The 16,849-nt window shown below is 36.9% G+C and overlaps 1 protein-coding gene across 1 annotated transcript; it reads left to right on the top strand.

Moving 5' to 3' along the window:
* Window positions 1-2,570: 2,570 nt before the first annotated feature.
* LOC127983643 (G-protein coupled receptor 176-like) lies at window positions 2,571-10,624 on the top strand. Its single transcript, XM_052585843.1, has 3 exons — window positions 2,571-3,596; window positions 7,266-7,518; window positions 9,131-10,624. The coding sequence occupies exons 1-3, from the start codon at window positions 3,362-3,364 to the stop codon at window positions 10,278-10,280; spliced, it is 1,638 nt and encodes a 545-aa protein (XP_052441803.1). The 5' UTR covers window positions 2,571-3,361; the 3' UTR covers window positions 10,281-10,624.
* The last annotated feature ends 6,225 nt before the right edge of the window (window positions 10,625-16,849 follow it).

Genomic DNA, 16,849 nt, shown 5'->3' with positions numbered 1-16,849 from the left:
GACAACACCCACATTAGGGTGTTATTAGAAAGTCTATTAGGAAGCCTGTAATCCAAATGAATCCCAACTATGCTAAACTTTACCATTGTATTTAATAATACTATATGATTTAAAGGTGTACTGTGGTTCACTCATGAATGAAAGTTGTTATCATTTACTCAACCCTCAATATGATTTTCAAGATGCTTTTCATACAGTGAAAGGCAAAATGTTTTACAAAATATCTGCTTTTTTTATTACAGAGAAGAAATAAAGGCATATGGGTTTGGAACAACACGATGGTGAGAACATTATTTCACAATTTTTCAGCTAGCTGTCCCTGTCCCTGTCCCAAAGTTTGTTGCAGTGTAGCTGCCATTATATCACATTACACGAATACATGACAGCAGATGTCACTCAATGAATGCAGATTATTGTTTTCTTTCTAAATCAGAAGTGTTTTTTTTAAACATGAAAATGATTGAGATTCTCTCTGTGCAGAGCTCCAGTGGTACTTATTGCAAATCTTTAAGAGAGCACTGTTAAAAGGACACACTCCAGCGGGCCATGTCATTTAACCCGGACTACTTCAGAGGAGAAGCTCTTAAGAGTTCTTGCATGTTGATTATCTGGAAAAGATTATTTTTATATTTACAGAAGAGCTGTTACTAGTGCATGGCATTCCTTTGAGATAATGGTTGTGTTCTTGTGTAAGGAATCACATAATAATTAAAAAACGTATTTTAATATAAATAGTCCAAGGTGAATAAAATAATGGTAATAAAATAGTTATGTCTTTACATTTTTTTTAACTAAACATGTTAAATACATGTTAAGAATGTTTTCTAGCCAATTAACGAAGATAAAACAGAGAATTAATGATGTGGATGACAGTATGATCTCTACAACAGAATCTACAACAAAACTGTATTACTGTAATGAATGTTGTAGCATTATTTTCAAAGAAAGAAGGTGTAGCTTTTATTCTCGCTGTTGCCACCAGCACCATGTTGTTGAGACGCTGTGTTTTGTTGTGAAAGCGAATCTACTTTGTTTGGCCTTCCAAAAGAGGACACAACAAGGAATCAGTGGTTAAGTTTTATTTACAACACTGTTACAGAAATTTCAACCCAAATATTCAGATGTGTGCAGCACATTTTGCGGAGGACAAGGACTGTTTCCTGAGAGAGTAGCCTACAATGACGGTGTCTGTTTCTATAAAGTGGGGCAGTTCCAACTTTACAAGAACAGTCTGGCACTTCTGACACACGGTCTGTAAGTACGGTTTCATATGTAAAGGATTTGCCACTGATGATTCAAACACAAGTTTTGAACAGTGTAGAGCAGACTTTGTTGTTCGTCATTTCTCCAATCACAAATGCATTCATGGTTTTATGTTTACGCAGTGCAATACACAACGCAATGCAAAAAACAGTCATTATAAGTCATTATAATCAGTAATTATGTCTCCACTGGATGCAACAAATGCCTTGTGTGTAATGGGTTTTATTGGTTTGTCTCATTGTGCTGGGAGACAGCATCACAGTAAGGGGGTTAACATTTCCGTCACACGCTTGAGGTTTTCGGCCAATCACAATGCACTGGATAGCTGGCCAATCAGCATACACCTCGCTATTCAGAACAGTGAGCTTTGTAAAATTCGATGTGTTTCAGAAAGGCGGGGCATAGAGGAGAAAAAATAATGGACATTATGTGGAAAATAATGTGTTTTTTAACCTTAAACCACATGAACACATTACATTAGACCATCATATGACCCCTTTAAATCAGATTTGATTTATATTGACATGGACTTAGTAAGTGAAATGGTCATAAAAATAGATAGGGTCAAGAAAAATGCTTTCTAAACTACAAAATGTTTTACTACAATCTACTGCAGTTATTTATCATACTGGATTGACTTCATTTTAAACTTTTTGTTTAAATGTTTCAATTCAGATGAATGACTTTTAAAAGTTTATTTATTTATTTATTTATTTTTTGCTGCAAATCACAATGCTGGAGCAGCATGTGGATCACTTTTTTTAATCAGATGTAGAATTCAAATATAGTTTTGAATTAGGTAAAACTGAAAAACACTTCTAGAAAACACTACACATTTGTGTTTTGGACTTTGACTCTAAGTCTTTAAGTTACTGAAATATTGCTTAACCCTTCTGACAACATCCTTGTGTGACAACTAGCCCCAGTCCCATTTCATGAAGGCTTGAGAGATTCCTCATGGGTTGTCTAAAATTCCCCCTGACCAGGGACTACTAGCCTTCCTATTATAGAAACAAGCAAACAAAAGCAACACGTAGTCAAATTCAGTGCAGTGTGAGGTTTGCACATTCATTATACATTGCAAGGAATAGTTTGATCTGTGAATTCTGTACATGCTGGCGTTTTGCTCACAATGAATTACTTAACAATAATGAAAATTGCTCAAATAAAGATTTTGCTAGGAGGATACTGTTAATACCTTGACAGTCGTTGCTTTGTTCGCAGGCAGTGCGTGTCTGGAGCAGTATCTGGCCAAATACAAGCTCAGTCCAAACCCCAAACCTTTGGTTCAAATTCTCACGCGCCTCTCCAAGACGCCGTAACAGACGGATGCGGTGACGTTTTATTGTAAGCGCCCACCGTTCATTTGAAGAAATAAAGCTCTATTGTTACTCGCAATGAAGCATGTTCGCTAAAGCCCAGTTGTCAGATTGTCCAACTGCCTCGATATTTAGCGTGATGTGCGTTCGTAGAGAATCGTATTTTGACACTTGGATCTGGCTATGATCATTAACGATCTCATACGGGTATGTTGGTCATTTCTCTGGCATATATCGTACACCGTTAAGCCATTATTATTCGCATACAGTTGCATATTTTAGTAACTCAGTGCACGCTAAGTATTGTATATAACCACTGCTGTTTCATATTATGTTCGTCTATTTACATGGCTAATAAAATGAAGTTGAATGTGGCGAGCGTGAACGTCGCCGTCACTGTCGTATCGCTCCATCAATGATATTATATATGCTAAGCGATCTGTGCTGTGAAAACAAAATTATGCCTTTTTATAGCCGAGACATTCCTTTAAATATCGCGATTCTGAAAAAGCTGTTGGTTAGCGACAAGATAACAATGTAATGCAAATTTAACCAAACCTAAAATATGCAGACCTGTCTGGGACATGTTTTTATTGTGAAAGATCTCCGTCCAGCTTTTTTTCCAAAATGTTTTACGTTTTCGATGATTTTGACGGACAGGAGTAAACTCGCGTGTTAAGCATGATGGACACAACATCATAACGCTCGAGCTCTGTTCGCCAGTAAACGAGCGCGCGGCGAGACCCGAGCACAGAATTATAGCAGCGCCTCAGATATGAATGATGATGGAGGCTGATAACGCGGAGAGCTGGTTTCCTCTGTCAGAAAACGGAAGCACAAGTTTAAACGCGTCGAACCTGGGTTTCCTAAACGCGTCGTCTCTGGTGGGTCTGTGGGGTGATGCTCAGGATAAAGAGGTGGCACGACTGGAGGAGATCCTGCAGGCGCAGGAAAGAGCCTACAAAGATTTCACTACCACCATTCAAGTTTTCCTCCTCATCGGCTCCCTTTTGAGTAAGTAGACAAACACGGGGATTTAAAATGTTTGGCTGTTCATCAGCTAATGTGTGCAGGCTGCACTGCTTTCCTGTCTAAATATATTTTAATAAAACAATCACATATAACTGGTTAATTGATGTGATTAACTGCATTATCCAATTTGAGACTATTATAAATGAATGGCGAATTGCACTGTGCGTGTGAATGGATAACCACATTAAAGGTTACAGTTGGGGCACAAATTAGATTTGGAATGTGAAAATTTAACAAACATGACCATAGGCTTTATTGTCCGTGATAAATCACATTTTACATTGTATGTTAATATCAAGTGAGAGATGCGAAATTGTAAACGAAGGCTTTTTATTATTGAGCATTCACACAATGATGACGCACGGGTGTTGTGATTAGTCATGCTATAGCAAATCTTTTGTGTAAGCAAGTCAGTGTAAGCCCTGATGTTAAAAATAATGAAAAACAAACAAACAAAAGTTGCCAAGGTGACACGAGTCTTTTTTACTTAAATATTCAGAAGAAAAGCAAGATTTGTGTTCATATTTCATATTGTGTCCAATTTATTCTGTGGGGAATACCCATGCCTTTGTTTAAATAATTTATGTAGGCATTGGGATTTATAGGAAGACTTAAATAGGCCTACTTCTCTTTGCATTATTGCTAATGTTGAAGTAGACTAGTTGTTTTGTGTGATTAGCTTTCTTTTCCATAACTTCTCTGCATACACATGAAGGTGCATATCAGAAGTTCAGTTTTATGTGCACTTCTTTTGTGAATGTGTTTATTAAATTATTGACCTCAGCTCAGTGATCGTGTCCTTTGTATGATCTATGATTGTAACTTTCTAAATTAGTAGAAACAACATTTTAATCTCAAGTTGCTTGCAACTAGTTAATTTGAGTAATTTACTCGAAAATCTTTTAGTTAGCGAACAGCTGTCCATATTTAAGGTTTTTACATCAGAATTCAGCTGGAGAGCTTATGCTGAGATTCAAATAATTTTGATGTCAAATATTTAGCTGTTGTTGACACTTTGTGCAAACAGCTTGTTTCTTTCTTTCTAAAAACAAAACAAACTGCATTAGAGAACAGCACTATTTAAATGATTCACCATTCCAGAGACATTTCCAAGAGAATGTGTTAAGATGATTGTGTGAATTCTTACACATTGCCACAAAATGATTATGACAGCTAGAAGCTAATGATCATGTGCCAAACAGAAACTTTAGAAATTAGATGTTTTTCGTGGGTCCATTCATGCTTGGACCAAAACAAACTGAGATATGTAATGTTTCCTCCGTCAGTATAATGTCACATGCCAGGTTTCTAAAGAGGCTTTTTACAGAGCCTCTCACTCTGACAATGATACATTGAACAAAAAGACTGATTTTTGTTTACACAGATTACATATAGGTGCTCTAGAATGCTATTGATAATCCTATCTGCTGTAATGCAGTGTATTCTGTACCAGTAGAATTGATGCAATGCTTGGAGAAAGGGGAAATAGAGTATTCAGAGCCTTCTCGTGGTAAATGAGATTTTAGCATTGTTTATAGTATAATGTTCTTTTGTACTGCTTGTTATTTTTTTTAACTACGTCAGAGGGAGGCAGTTTCGTCAGACTCAAAACAAATGAGCCATCACATGACTTATTAGCCTGCAGAGCGCTTAGTAAATGCTCGTAATCTGATGATTTGTTTCTACACTGGATTAGGGCTCAAGTTTCAGAAAAGTTGGTAATTTCAGACATTCGTTGTTGCAATGGGTTACTCATTAATGCACTCTAGTTTTATCCTTGGTGTTCATTTAGCAGACTGTTTGGCTCATGCATTCCAAATGAAAAGATACAGTTGTTTTTCTGACTGCCTGTATTCCAGTATCTGTCCACTGCTTATGCATCCAATGCATAAATATTCAATAGTTCTCAGACCAAGTCTGGACATATCATTCAAAATTTATGAAACTTCTGTTATCATTTACTCACCCCCATGATCATCCAGAGTTGTAAGAGTTTTTTAAAAAAAAAATTTTTATGGACAGAAAAGCTCCGAGACATCTTTCAAAATATCTTTATTTGTTTCAACAGAAGAAATAGTTATAGATCTATGGAGCAACATGAGGGTGAGTAAATGATGACAGAATATTCATTTTTTGGGTGAAGTATTACTTTAAAGGCGTGCATGATATGGTCATCCTCTGTTCTGACAATTTTCTTTACTTTTTCATCATTACTTTTCCATCATTAAGATTAAGATTAAGTTAGCCAACAGCCAACATCTGTTCTCATACTTCAAAATTCTCAAACATATTAGAAAGAGTTGAGAAACCACTAACCCCTGTGAAGTCTAAAAACCACTGTTAGCCAAGGGCATACCAGAGAATTCTGGGAACAAATGGACGATTGTCCAGCACTGTCAGTGTGCACTCAAAATGTCACCAGGGTAATAACTGAGGCAGCTTCAGATGGATTCCACCGTGCTTTGCACGTTACACATGCATGGTAATGGGAAAATATGAAAATCACAGTCTTTGCGTAAAAGATGCACCTTCCGACATTGTGCCAAGCTTAATAACGGGTCTGGCTAGAGAGCACTTGTCACCCAAGTGCTCTGTTCACATCAACATCCAAGAAGAGAATCACCTCAGGCTCCATTTCAATTAAAGGCATTTGAATTCCATCGTGTCCCTGCATCATTTCTTCAAAGTAAATTAATCTTGTGTAGTTTTCTACTTAATAATGTACATAGATGCTTCATTTTCATTTAGCCCCAAGTGAAACTTTTTGACATGCTCTCCCTGATTGTTTTTAATGCTTATCTGTGAAGAAATGAAGCCTACTAGTACTATCATCATACCAAAGCAGCTACAGCTGCAGCTGTGTTGTCACGTGTCATGCCAAGGAATATTCTGGGTTCAGTAAAAGTTAAGCTCAGTGGATAGCATTTGACTTTCAAATTGTCCCAAGATTTGGAGTATTTGGAGTATTTAAAAGCAGAAATGTGAAGCTTAGTACGTATTGTATGTTTTTGTGCATTTCCATCTATAAATAGCGAGATATATTAAAGCACTTTCTTGGGTTAAAACTTGTACAGTATTTTTTGACCTGTAAAGCTAAATCATTTTAGCTGGAAGATTGTACGTAGTTGTACAGTATAAAGAACAGTGATACTTTAACACAAAAATCATGTTAACTTTTTGGCTACTATTGAAACAAGTATTTGAATTATTTACAGATTGGACCTATTCTCTTCCATTGTTCTGTAAGTGCTTTACTATAACCTACATTTTTGCTCTTTCAGAGAAGAGGAAATTTACTTTACCCAAGTATCCTACCTCATGTGAACATCTCAATATTAGAAACATTTGGTTTTTATGTGCCTGTGCATGCTAAGCTTTTGCCTCTTCCTAAAATCATAATACCCTGCGCTGTGAGGCTTGTTTGTCCTTCACCGCAGCATAAGAATGCCATACTGTAGCTTATAGGAACCACAAAGGGAACAAGGGTTTCTTCCCCTTCAAATTAGCATGCAACCTTCAGGTAACTCATTGCCATGGGAACGGCTGTAGACAATAAGATGAAGGTTGCTTATGTCCCATTCACATTCAGCTGTGTCCTTGGATACTGACCTAGGCTTGTAACCTTTAACCTTTTCATCTCTTCGTCCCCAGGCAATACTGCAGTGTTGTGGTGCACTTGCTACACCAATGTCTTCAAGTCTGTTACCAATCTCTTCATCAAGAATCTAGCGTGTTCTGGCATTTGTGCTGGATTGGTGTGTGTACCCTTTGACATAGCCTTGAGTGCCAGTCCCCTATGCTGCTTATGGGTCCATACACTTCTGCTGTGCAAAGCCATCAAGTTCCTACACAGGCTTTTCTGCTCTGCCACTGTGCTTAGCTTTGCTGTCATCGCCCTGGATAGGTGAGTGGATATTCATACTAATTCACTCTAATAAACTAAGTGTCATTGCTTTAGTTTTGAGGTCACTAAGGGTCTCAACCAAACAATAATTAAAACAATTGATAAAGATAATAATAAATTGATTGCTTAAGAAAACCTGCAAACACTTACAGTTGTACTCAACCCATGGGCACCAGCTGTTTCACAGATTAGTGCTTCCATAGCAACCTACTCCGCCAGACCCTTTATCAGTTCATTGAATAATTTATTTTGCTTAGCAGCAGAAGCCTTTCTTGAGACCAACATTTTATCACTTCAGAAAAAACATACATGCAACATGGAGACACAAATCACAGAATAAAAAAATACTGATTTTCATATTTTGCATATTTTCCTTTTGTGCCTTTCCTGGGATTTTCATTATGTATCTGATCCATCTATTTATGTCTTTTGTACACACATTAAGCAGTTTAACTGTGCTTTAAACAATTTAGTCCTCTAAACAGTGTCAAGGTTATGTAACTAATTTAACTAGGGCTTATTCAGAACCCATTCTAGTGCATTTCAAAAAATGAGAATATCATGGAAAAGGTCTTTATTTTTTTGTAATTTAATTAAAAAAGGCAACTTTTTTATATTGTAGATTCATTGCACACAAACTGACACAAAGACACTTTCCAAGATGGGCATTTTGACATATTTTGTATGTATTTGTGGGTACAATAGCAAGAAGAGGCAGATTTGGTATTTAAGTGATTTGAGACACGTTTTTGCATAAGGCCTGAATACCAGAACACCACGGGTGCTGAATTGGACTCTTTCACATATTTTTCTCTTTGTTTAAACTGCAATTTGTATTTGTTTGTTCAGGGGCAGGAGAACGCAAACTTCCTGAAGTAGAGCTCGGTTCGGTGTGGCTCCGTGAGATGCAGCTCTCTACGTGCACACCGTGTCTTTTTAGGCTGGCCTCAGCCAGTTGGTTGAGATCGCCAACCCCCCGCCCCATTACCACCTTTCACCCAAGTCATAACCGTCAGAATTAAAACAAAAAAACTCTTGAAATATTTCAGTTTGTCTGCAATGAATCTAGAATATAAGAAAGTTTGCTTTGTTTAATTAAATTACAAAAAATAAAGAACTTTTCTATAATATTCAATTTTTATGAGATGCACCTGTATTTAAACAAAAACCATATCACAATTAGTGTTATCAGATTTTAATTAATCTAAACTAATCAACTTAGTATTGTCCAATCTCTAAGCAAAATTGGATCATTAATAGAGTCAAAACTCTTCAGCACGAACAGTACACTTCCCAAACCGATTGACTCTTATGAGTCGCTTCTTTTTATCAATCATTCAGTGCAACTTGTTTAATCTGATCTGTAGCTAAATGACACTTATGAACTAGTTATTTTAAATGAATCAAACTTATTAGCATGACTAGTGTATTGTTATTGATTCCCAAACAAATGACAATTATGAGTTGATTCATTATAGTGAATCAAATCCATTCAGCACAACTAGTCCAATCCATTGTTTTGTTCTATTTGGACAATATAGGCAATAGGCCTTTTCCTTTTAAATTTTGCCAATATTTTGCTAAATGTACCTTCCCTTTATTTCACTTCCAGGTACTACTCAGCACTGTATCCACTGGAGAGAAAGATTTCAGATGCCAAATCCAGAGACCTGGTCATCTACATCTGGGTGCATGCGGTGGTGGCCAGCGCCCCTGTGTTTGCTGTTAGCAATGTGACGGATGTCTATGCCACCTCTTCCTGTTCTGATGGCCAGTCTCTTGGACATCTGGTTTATATGATCACATACAGCGTCACCACACTCATTTTACCACTAGCAATGGTGTTTCTAGCCATGGCACTAATCCGCCGTGCACTAAGCACCAGCCAGAAGAAGAAAGTGATCATCGCAGCGCTACGCACCCCACAGAACGGCATTTCCATCCCGTATGTGTCTCAGCGTGAGGCTGAACTTCACGCCAGTTTGTTGTCCATTGTTCTAGTTTTCGCGGTGTGCAGCACTCCCTATGCTGCTCTGGTCATATACCATTCAGTGCTGGGGGCCACAAAAGCCTCGTCTTGGTTACAACTGACTGCCGTGTGGCTGCCGAAAGTCTCTCTCCTCACCAACCCACTGTTTCTCCTCACAGTAAACCGTTCTGTGCGGCGCTGCCTTCTTGATATGCTAGCACGCCTTCATCGCCGCTATAGCCGAAGGAACATGGTAAATGTTGGGGGACTGGCTGAAGTAGGGCCACTAGGGGGCGACACTGTGGTTCGCTCTGGCAGTCAACTCCTGGAGATGTTCAATATCGGCCAACAACAGATCTTCAAACCGAGCGAGGATGAAGAAGATAATGAAATTTCCTATGTGGTCTCCGCCAACTTTCAACCCAAAGAAGAAGGAGTGGGTGGAAACGGAGGGGCAGCAAGAGAGCTGCAACAGCCACAGTCAGGGGACGTGGTAAAAGAAGAGGGCTTAGTGTTACCAAAACATTCCCCTATTCAGTCATGTGCCTACTCCTCTTCACAGGTCGCCCCTGCGACTCCCACAAGCCCTGAGGATGCAACACAGTTTGGTTTTGGGCCATTTGAGTTGCCACCACAATGGCTGCCTGAAACCAGGAACAGTAAGAAAAGGCTCCTTCCTCCGTTGGGTAACACACCAGAGGAGCTGATCCAGACCAAGCAGCCCAGAAGTCGGCCCGAGAGACGCATCAGTAGAAACAATAAAGTTAGTACCTTCCCTAATGTGGATCCATGAAACAGTGCAGTTGACCAAATCATGAAAAGCCAAGAAGAAAGACTGTTTGAATTTTTTTTATCTAAAGCTATTTTGAGATGATTTTCTTTGTGAGTGCAGATCAGTGAAGGACATGGAGAGTATACGTTTACAGTAGGAAGTAAGAGGAATTTACATGCTCTCTTGCTGTCTGTTTGGGTGATTTAATAGACATTCCCTCATTACCATGTACTGACAGAACAGGACAGTGATCTTTCACAGGAAATTCAAGAAACAAACATAAGGTAGGCATGAATTGTATGACATTTGTTTTGTTGGAATGGTCAATAAAATTAATCACACTCATTTTTATGTAGATACATCCATGCTGTGTTGAATCTGACTGATGTGTCCTGCTTAAATTCTTGAAATATTACCCCGCGGCCCATGTTATTTAGCACTATAATCTATTTCAGATCACTTGAACAGCTAGTTAGAAACTAATGCATTACTCTCAAAATTTAAATATTATAAATTATACATTTTATGTTCACTACTATTGTGAAAAAATATTACAATATAAAATAACTGATTTCTATTTTAATATATATTTGAAAACATTTTAAGATAAATCACATGATCCTTCAGAAATGGTTAGTATGCTGAATTGGCATTTGTAAAAATTCTTTTTTTTTTATTAATAGAAAGTTTTTAAGAACAGCATTCATTTCAAATAGATATTTTTTTGTTTTTGTTGTAACATGCAAGTCTTTGCTGTCACTTTTGATCAATTTAACGCATGCAAAAAAATATATATATATTGGTAAATATGATCAAAGAAGGCTGTGAAAATTCATCTGCATTGTTAATCCTTTTTATCTTTTATTTAAAAAATTCACAAAAACATATACTTTCATTGGATAATAAGAATTTAAAATGGGGTGAAATATCATTATGAAATAAATGTTTTTCTCAAATATTCGTTGGACACAATTAAGGGCACCCCTAGAAATTCTTATGAGTAAAATATCTCTGAAGTATATTCCCATTCATATTCACAATTTTGAGCACTCCAGCATGATTATAAACACGAAATTATCCAGCCATGGCTTCCTGTTTCACAGAAATATAAAGAGGAGGGAAAACAAAGCCCAAATTCCCTTAATCGTCCTTCAAAATGAGAAAATAATATATTTCTGATGTGCAGGTGGCTTTAAGAAAGTGGCTTTAAGAACAGTGAAAATTCCTATTTCCACCATCAGGGCAATAATTAAGAATTTTCAATCAACAGAAAATGTTAGGAAACTGCCTGGAAGAGGATGTGTGTCTATATAGTCCTAATGCACGGTGAAGAGAAGAGTTGAGGGCTAAAGACTCTCAAAAGACCACAGCTGGAGAATTGCAGAAAATAGTTGAATCTAGGGCTCAGCACCTACATCACCACATGTTGTTTGGGAGGGTTTCAAGAAAAAATCTCCTAGCTCATCCAAAAACAAACTCCAGCATAATCAGTTATCAGATATGACTGGAACTTTAAATGGGGCTGGCTTCAATGCTGAGATGAAACTAAAAAATGAGCTTTTTAGCAGCAAACACTCGATAAGGGTTTGGTGAACACAGAGATAAAAAGTACCCCATCCCCATTCCATTCCATTGCCATTCCAGTCCACTGACCTGAACCCTACAGAAAATGAGAGGAGTGAACTGAAGAGGAGAAGCACCAACATGAAGCTGGGAATCTAAAGGTCCTAGAGTGATTCTGGATGAAGGAATTGTCTCTGATCGCTTGTCAGGTGTTCTCTAACCTCATCAGGCATTATAGGAGAACATTTAGACCTGTTAAACTGGCAAATGGAGGTTTCTAAAAGTATTGAATAAAAGGGTGCCCTTAATTGTGGCCAATGAGTATTTGAGAGAAACATTTATTTCATATTGAAATTTCCCCCACCATTTAAAATTCTTATTGTCCATTAAAAGGATACATTTTGGTGATTTAAAAAAAAAAAAAAAAGTTACAAAAAAATTAATAATGCAGATTAATTTTCACAGCCCTCTTTAATCATATTTACCAAGGGTGTCGAAATGTTTGCACATGACTGTATGTGGCTTTATGTGCACATAACACTTAATAATACTTTTGGAATTTCTCAGGAAAAGATGGTCCATTATTGAAAACTTTAATCACAACTAAGTGTTCGAATTTGACTTGCTTAGCATTAAGAATAATCACAGTGGGCTTTTATAAAGATTTTGCAAATGTAGATCTACTTGGTGGGAAACGGAATAGATTTCAATGTAACTTTGAAATATTGAATCAGTTTGCCTGCAGAGGGCTATACAGCTCTTATGTTAGAGAACAAAGAGCTCAGACTGACTGTTTCTATGGTGGGAAACACAATGAGAAACATCCTCCGCTTAGAGGTCATTAGGTGTTTGGAACAATGTAGTGTAATCATACATAAATTATGACTCACAGGCTTTTGTTTGTCTTTTATTTTTAAAATATTTCAATGCTTTCTCTTCATTATATATTTTCTTCAAAAGCCAAGCCATTCTCGGGCTAATCATACTGCATTTTATATTTCTTAAATGATTATTTTATTGACATTCAAATGTTTATAAAATACCTGAAAGCCAATTTCATAGAATTGTCTCATTAAATCTCTTCCATTGAGTTCTTCAATAATTGACTAGTATTCAATATACAAACTATGTCTTTCCTCATGAAACATATTTTCATAAAAAGAAACATTGTTTCTCTGAGTTAATCGCCTTTTATTGCAAAAGCAAAGCTAAAGTTTAAGCACTTGCATGTGACTGAGGGAAAAAAAAGTATTAAAGACGACAGCATATTTTTCCCCATATACCAGTTTCAGTGTTATTAATTAAAAAGGTGGATTTTAAAGTTGTTTAATGTGTTTTCCAAATCCAGAAACCACTAGCTTGAATTTCTACTTGAGTTACACCACAGTTGGTATGTGGAATTAACATAATACTTGTGCTCTTTTCCACATTGCTTTAATGTATAAAAAGGTCAAGCAAAGTGTTGTTTGGAAGTACAATGATTGCCATCCATTTACATGGCACTTTATACATAAAAATAAATAAATAAATAAATAACACTATTTTCATGATTTCCAGTCCATTAAATAAATTGTCTGATGGAAGCACACGTCTCTCAAATTTAGCTTAACTAAATACCTCAAAATAGGTAAGGGTTCATTAAATTAGAGTTGCCTAGCAACTGATAACCCAGCACATGGCCTGTATATTGGTTGACTTAATAGGACAAGAGTCTACTGGCTTTTTATTACTTTCGTCCTATTATTTTCATTTATCATCTTAAATAATATTTTCCCTGATGTCAACCTTGATATTAAAGGGATAGTTCACCCAAAAAAGAAAATTCTGTCATTACTCTGTCATTACTACCCTCATGTCGTTCCAAACCCGTCAGACATTTGTTCATCCTCGGAACACAAATTAAGATATTTTTGATATAATCTGACCCTCCATAGAGAGCAAGGATATTACTACGATCAACACACAGAAATGTAATAAGATAAAGCAATAGTCCATCTTCCACGATTTTGGAGAGTAGCCCAGAACGTAATCAATGTAATCAGTGTTGTTTACGTTCAGTAGACTGCGTGCGCGCATGCTGAAAATAAACAATGCTGATTGCTGTTGATTGTGTTCTGAGGTACTCTCCAAAATGGCAGAAGACTGTAACTCGGGGAGAAGAATTGCTGAATAACTTATGTTATCGTTGTTTTCTTTGTGTACAAAAAGTATTCTCATAGCGTCGTAAAATAACGGTTGAACCCCTGCTGTCACATGGACTATTTTACCAATGTCCTTTTTTGATGGAACTAACCCTTTAAATCTGTTTTATTATTACCAGTAGGACTATTATTAATGATAATGATAATTACATGTGTGTGCAATTAAGTCTACAAATGTTTGTATTTGCATTACTTTTTTTTCAGGGACTCCTACATATGCTTATGAAAACCCCTTTAAAGTTGTAGGCCATATTAGGGTGACATTACATCTTTATTACCTGGACAAGTTCTTGCTGGAATTTGTAAATTATTTAGGTTTTGTCTTTGTTTTCCTCTTGTTTTCATGCTTGCTGAATGTAATGACTGAAAGTAGTTTGACCAAATAGCATGCAGTCATCGTACATAATCAACCAATAGTGGCATGCCAGAAAATTGGATTTACAGAGAATGGTTAAAGCAGTGCAAATGCGTATGAGGACTGTGGACAGCATGTGTAATTAATACATTTTAAGCAATTAAAAATATTCCAGCCAGAACAAGTGTGGGGAAAAAGAGGACATATGGTCACTAGTTATGTGAAATATCCTTTATGCACTGTGAGATATCAAAATCAAAATACAAGAGTGGTCTCGGCAGCTTTATGCAGAGTTATCAATAGCACATTGACCAGCTGGGCCCCTGGCCTGCGGATGTCAGCCTTTACAAGAGAATTCAGCAGCAGAATTGGTCACATCTGATGGAGCCTCACGGCTACAGACTCCTAGACAAGTGTCTCGGCGGAGTAAATGGAGCCCATCTCAATTGTGCCTGCACACCAGCATCCTGCAGCATGATCAGTCTGCTCTGCCTCGAAGGCAGTAGCAGGGAGCAGAATCATTACATCTCAAGTATCTGGATCCAGGGACAAGATGACAAAAGGGCTCTCATCTCCCAGCACACGAAATGAAGGTCCAATATGTGCATTTGGAGTTTCTTAAGTAACCATCATTCTTTCTGTTTCCTTTGAACATCGTATTGAATAACTGGTATATTGCATCAGCAGTATCTAGAAGATCAAGCAAAATCTCTATGATGCATTAATGTGACCAAGCATATGGCTAGACAGGAACTTGAAATGCTGTTTTATTGGTTAACTCTCATCTTGTCTGGGAAAACATAAAGGAACATGATCCATATGTGCCTTTTCCTCATAATTCTCTTCAGTGTATGGAAACGTGGATCCCTACTAATGAAATCCTTAGCCTGCCTACTCAAAAAAGAGCCGGAGGACAGTATATACCAACTACACATGTATTTCAATGAAGTAAAAATGCACTAGATGTCCATTTTGAAATTTGTAGCAGGGACAAATGAAGCCTACAGAGTACTGTGTCTGTATCCAAAAATATAGGCAATATTCTTCTTGTGATTATGCTGTTTTGAAAAATTACTGTCATCTTAAAAAGGCTCCTCAGCCAGACATGATTGTTAAGTAAACACTATTATCCAGTGTGAATGGGTGACCCAGGACAGCTCTGTAGATTACATTTACAGAGGCAGCCTCCTTTTGAGTTATAAATCAATGAGGGCTTGAGAGACCTAGACCGCATACAGCTGCTTGAGAAATACACCAGGCATTCAACATCATTCACCAGAAACAACATAATGATTTTGCTTTATGTGGGATATATGATGCAACGTTTATACGTTATCGTTATATTATACAGAGTATAGGGACCAAAACCTTTGAAAATCTACAGCTGCACGAAACAATAACATGCTTCTGGGGAAGGTGTAGCGATTTTTTATTTTTTTGCCTCATTCATAAACACGGAACAAAAACTAACTTTTTTTAGTCCGTAATGTGTGTGTGTGTGTGAATAAATATTAAAAAATGTTTAATATTTAGCTGTCACACAGTACTTCCGTTTACTTACATTAGAGGGCAGTGTAACTTAAGAAAAACTGGGCATTTGAAAAAGTCGATCTGTTTAGGCGTACATGTGAAATTAATTAGGATAATAATATTTCCTATTTCAGGCCAGGTATGCCCTAAGGTAACCAGATATCTGTATTTTAAAATGATTAATATATAATCTACATGCTTAAGGCCTTTTCAACCCACAAAAGCCACAACAGACCTTTAAATAAAAACAGCTCAAGCTTATCACATGACACACCAATAAACAAAATAGCAGTTTCTAATGAAAATGATTTAGGGATTACCACCATTAGGTATTTTCCAACTTCAGTGCTGAATGAAATATCAGTCAACTCCAGTCAAAAACTTCAATATCAAGAAAACATGTTTCAGAGTTAGAAAAATGAAAAACTAAATATAATAAATCACATTATTAACATGATATTACCACAATTAACGACAGAAATGTATAAAAAAGATGGTTGTTGGTGTCAAACTGAAGGTAGTCCACTTTCTTTAAGACTTTCATTCAGCTAGAAATCAATAACAGGCCTTTGACTTGAACTGAAGATGATATATTACACAGTGTCAAATTATGGCTACCATCGAAAGTCTTGCAAATTCTTTTAAAGAGCTTAAACAAAATTAAATGTAGCCTAAAGATGCACATTAAGCACTTCAAGGTTAGCCTATTGGGATAACATAACCCTTTCATCTTAACATACCAAGGACAAGAGCTGTCATTTACTGAATATGAACTGCAGTTATGCAAATACAAACTGCAGTTGTGTTGCAATCCACACACTGTACAAGACCTGGCATGTTTTCCAGAAGATGCAGAGGATGACTTTATTTTTCAATGCTGTTTGCAAATTGCAAACAAAACACATAATCCAAAAATAGGTTAAAGGAAAGTCACAAAGGTA

The sequence above is a fragment of the Carassius gibelio genome, chromosome B20, assembly GCF_023724105.1.
Source record: "Carassius gibelio isolate Cgi1373 ecotype wild population from Czech Republic chromosome B20, carGib1.2-hapl.c, whole genome shotgun sequence".
NCBI lineage: Eukaryota > Metazoa > Chordata > Actinopteri > Cypriniformes > Cyprinidae > Carassius > Carassius gibelio.
The sequence above is the reverse complement of the archived record's forward strand: the minus strand, read 5'-3'. Positions and strand labels throughout refer to the sequence as shown.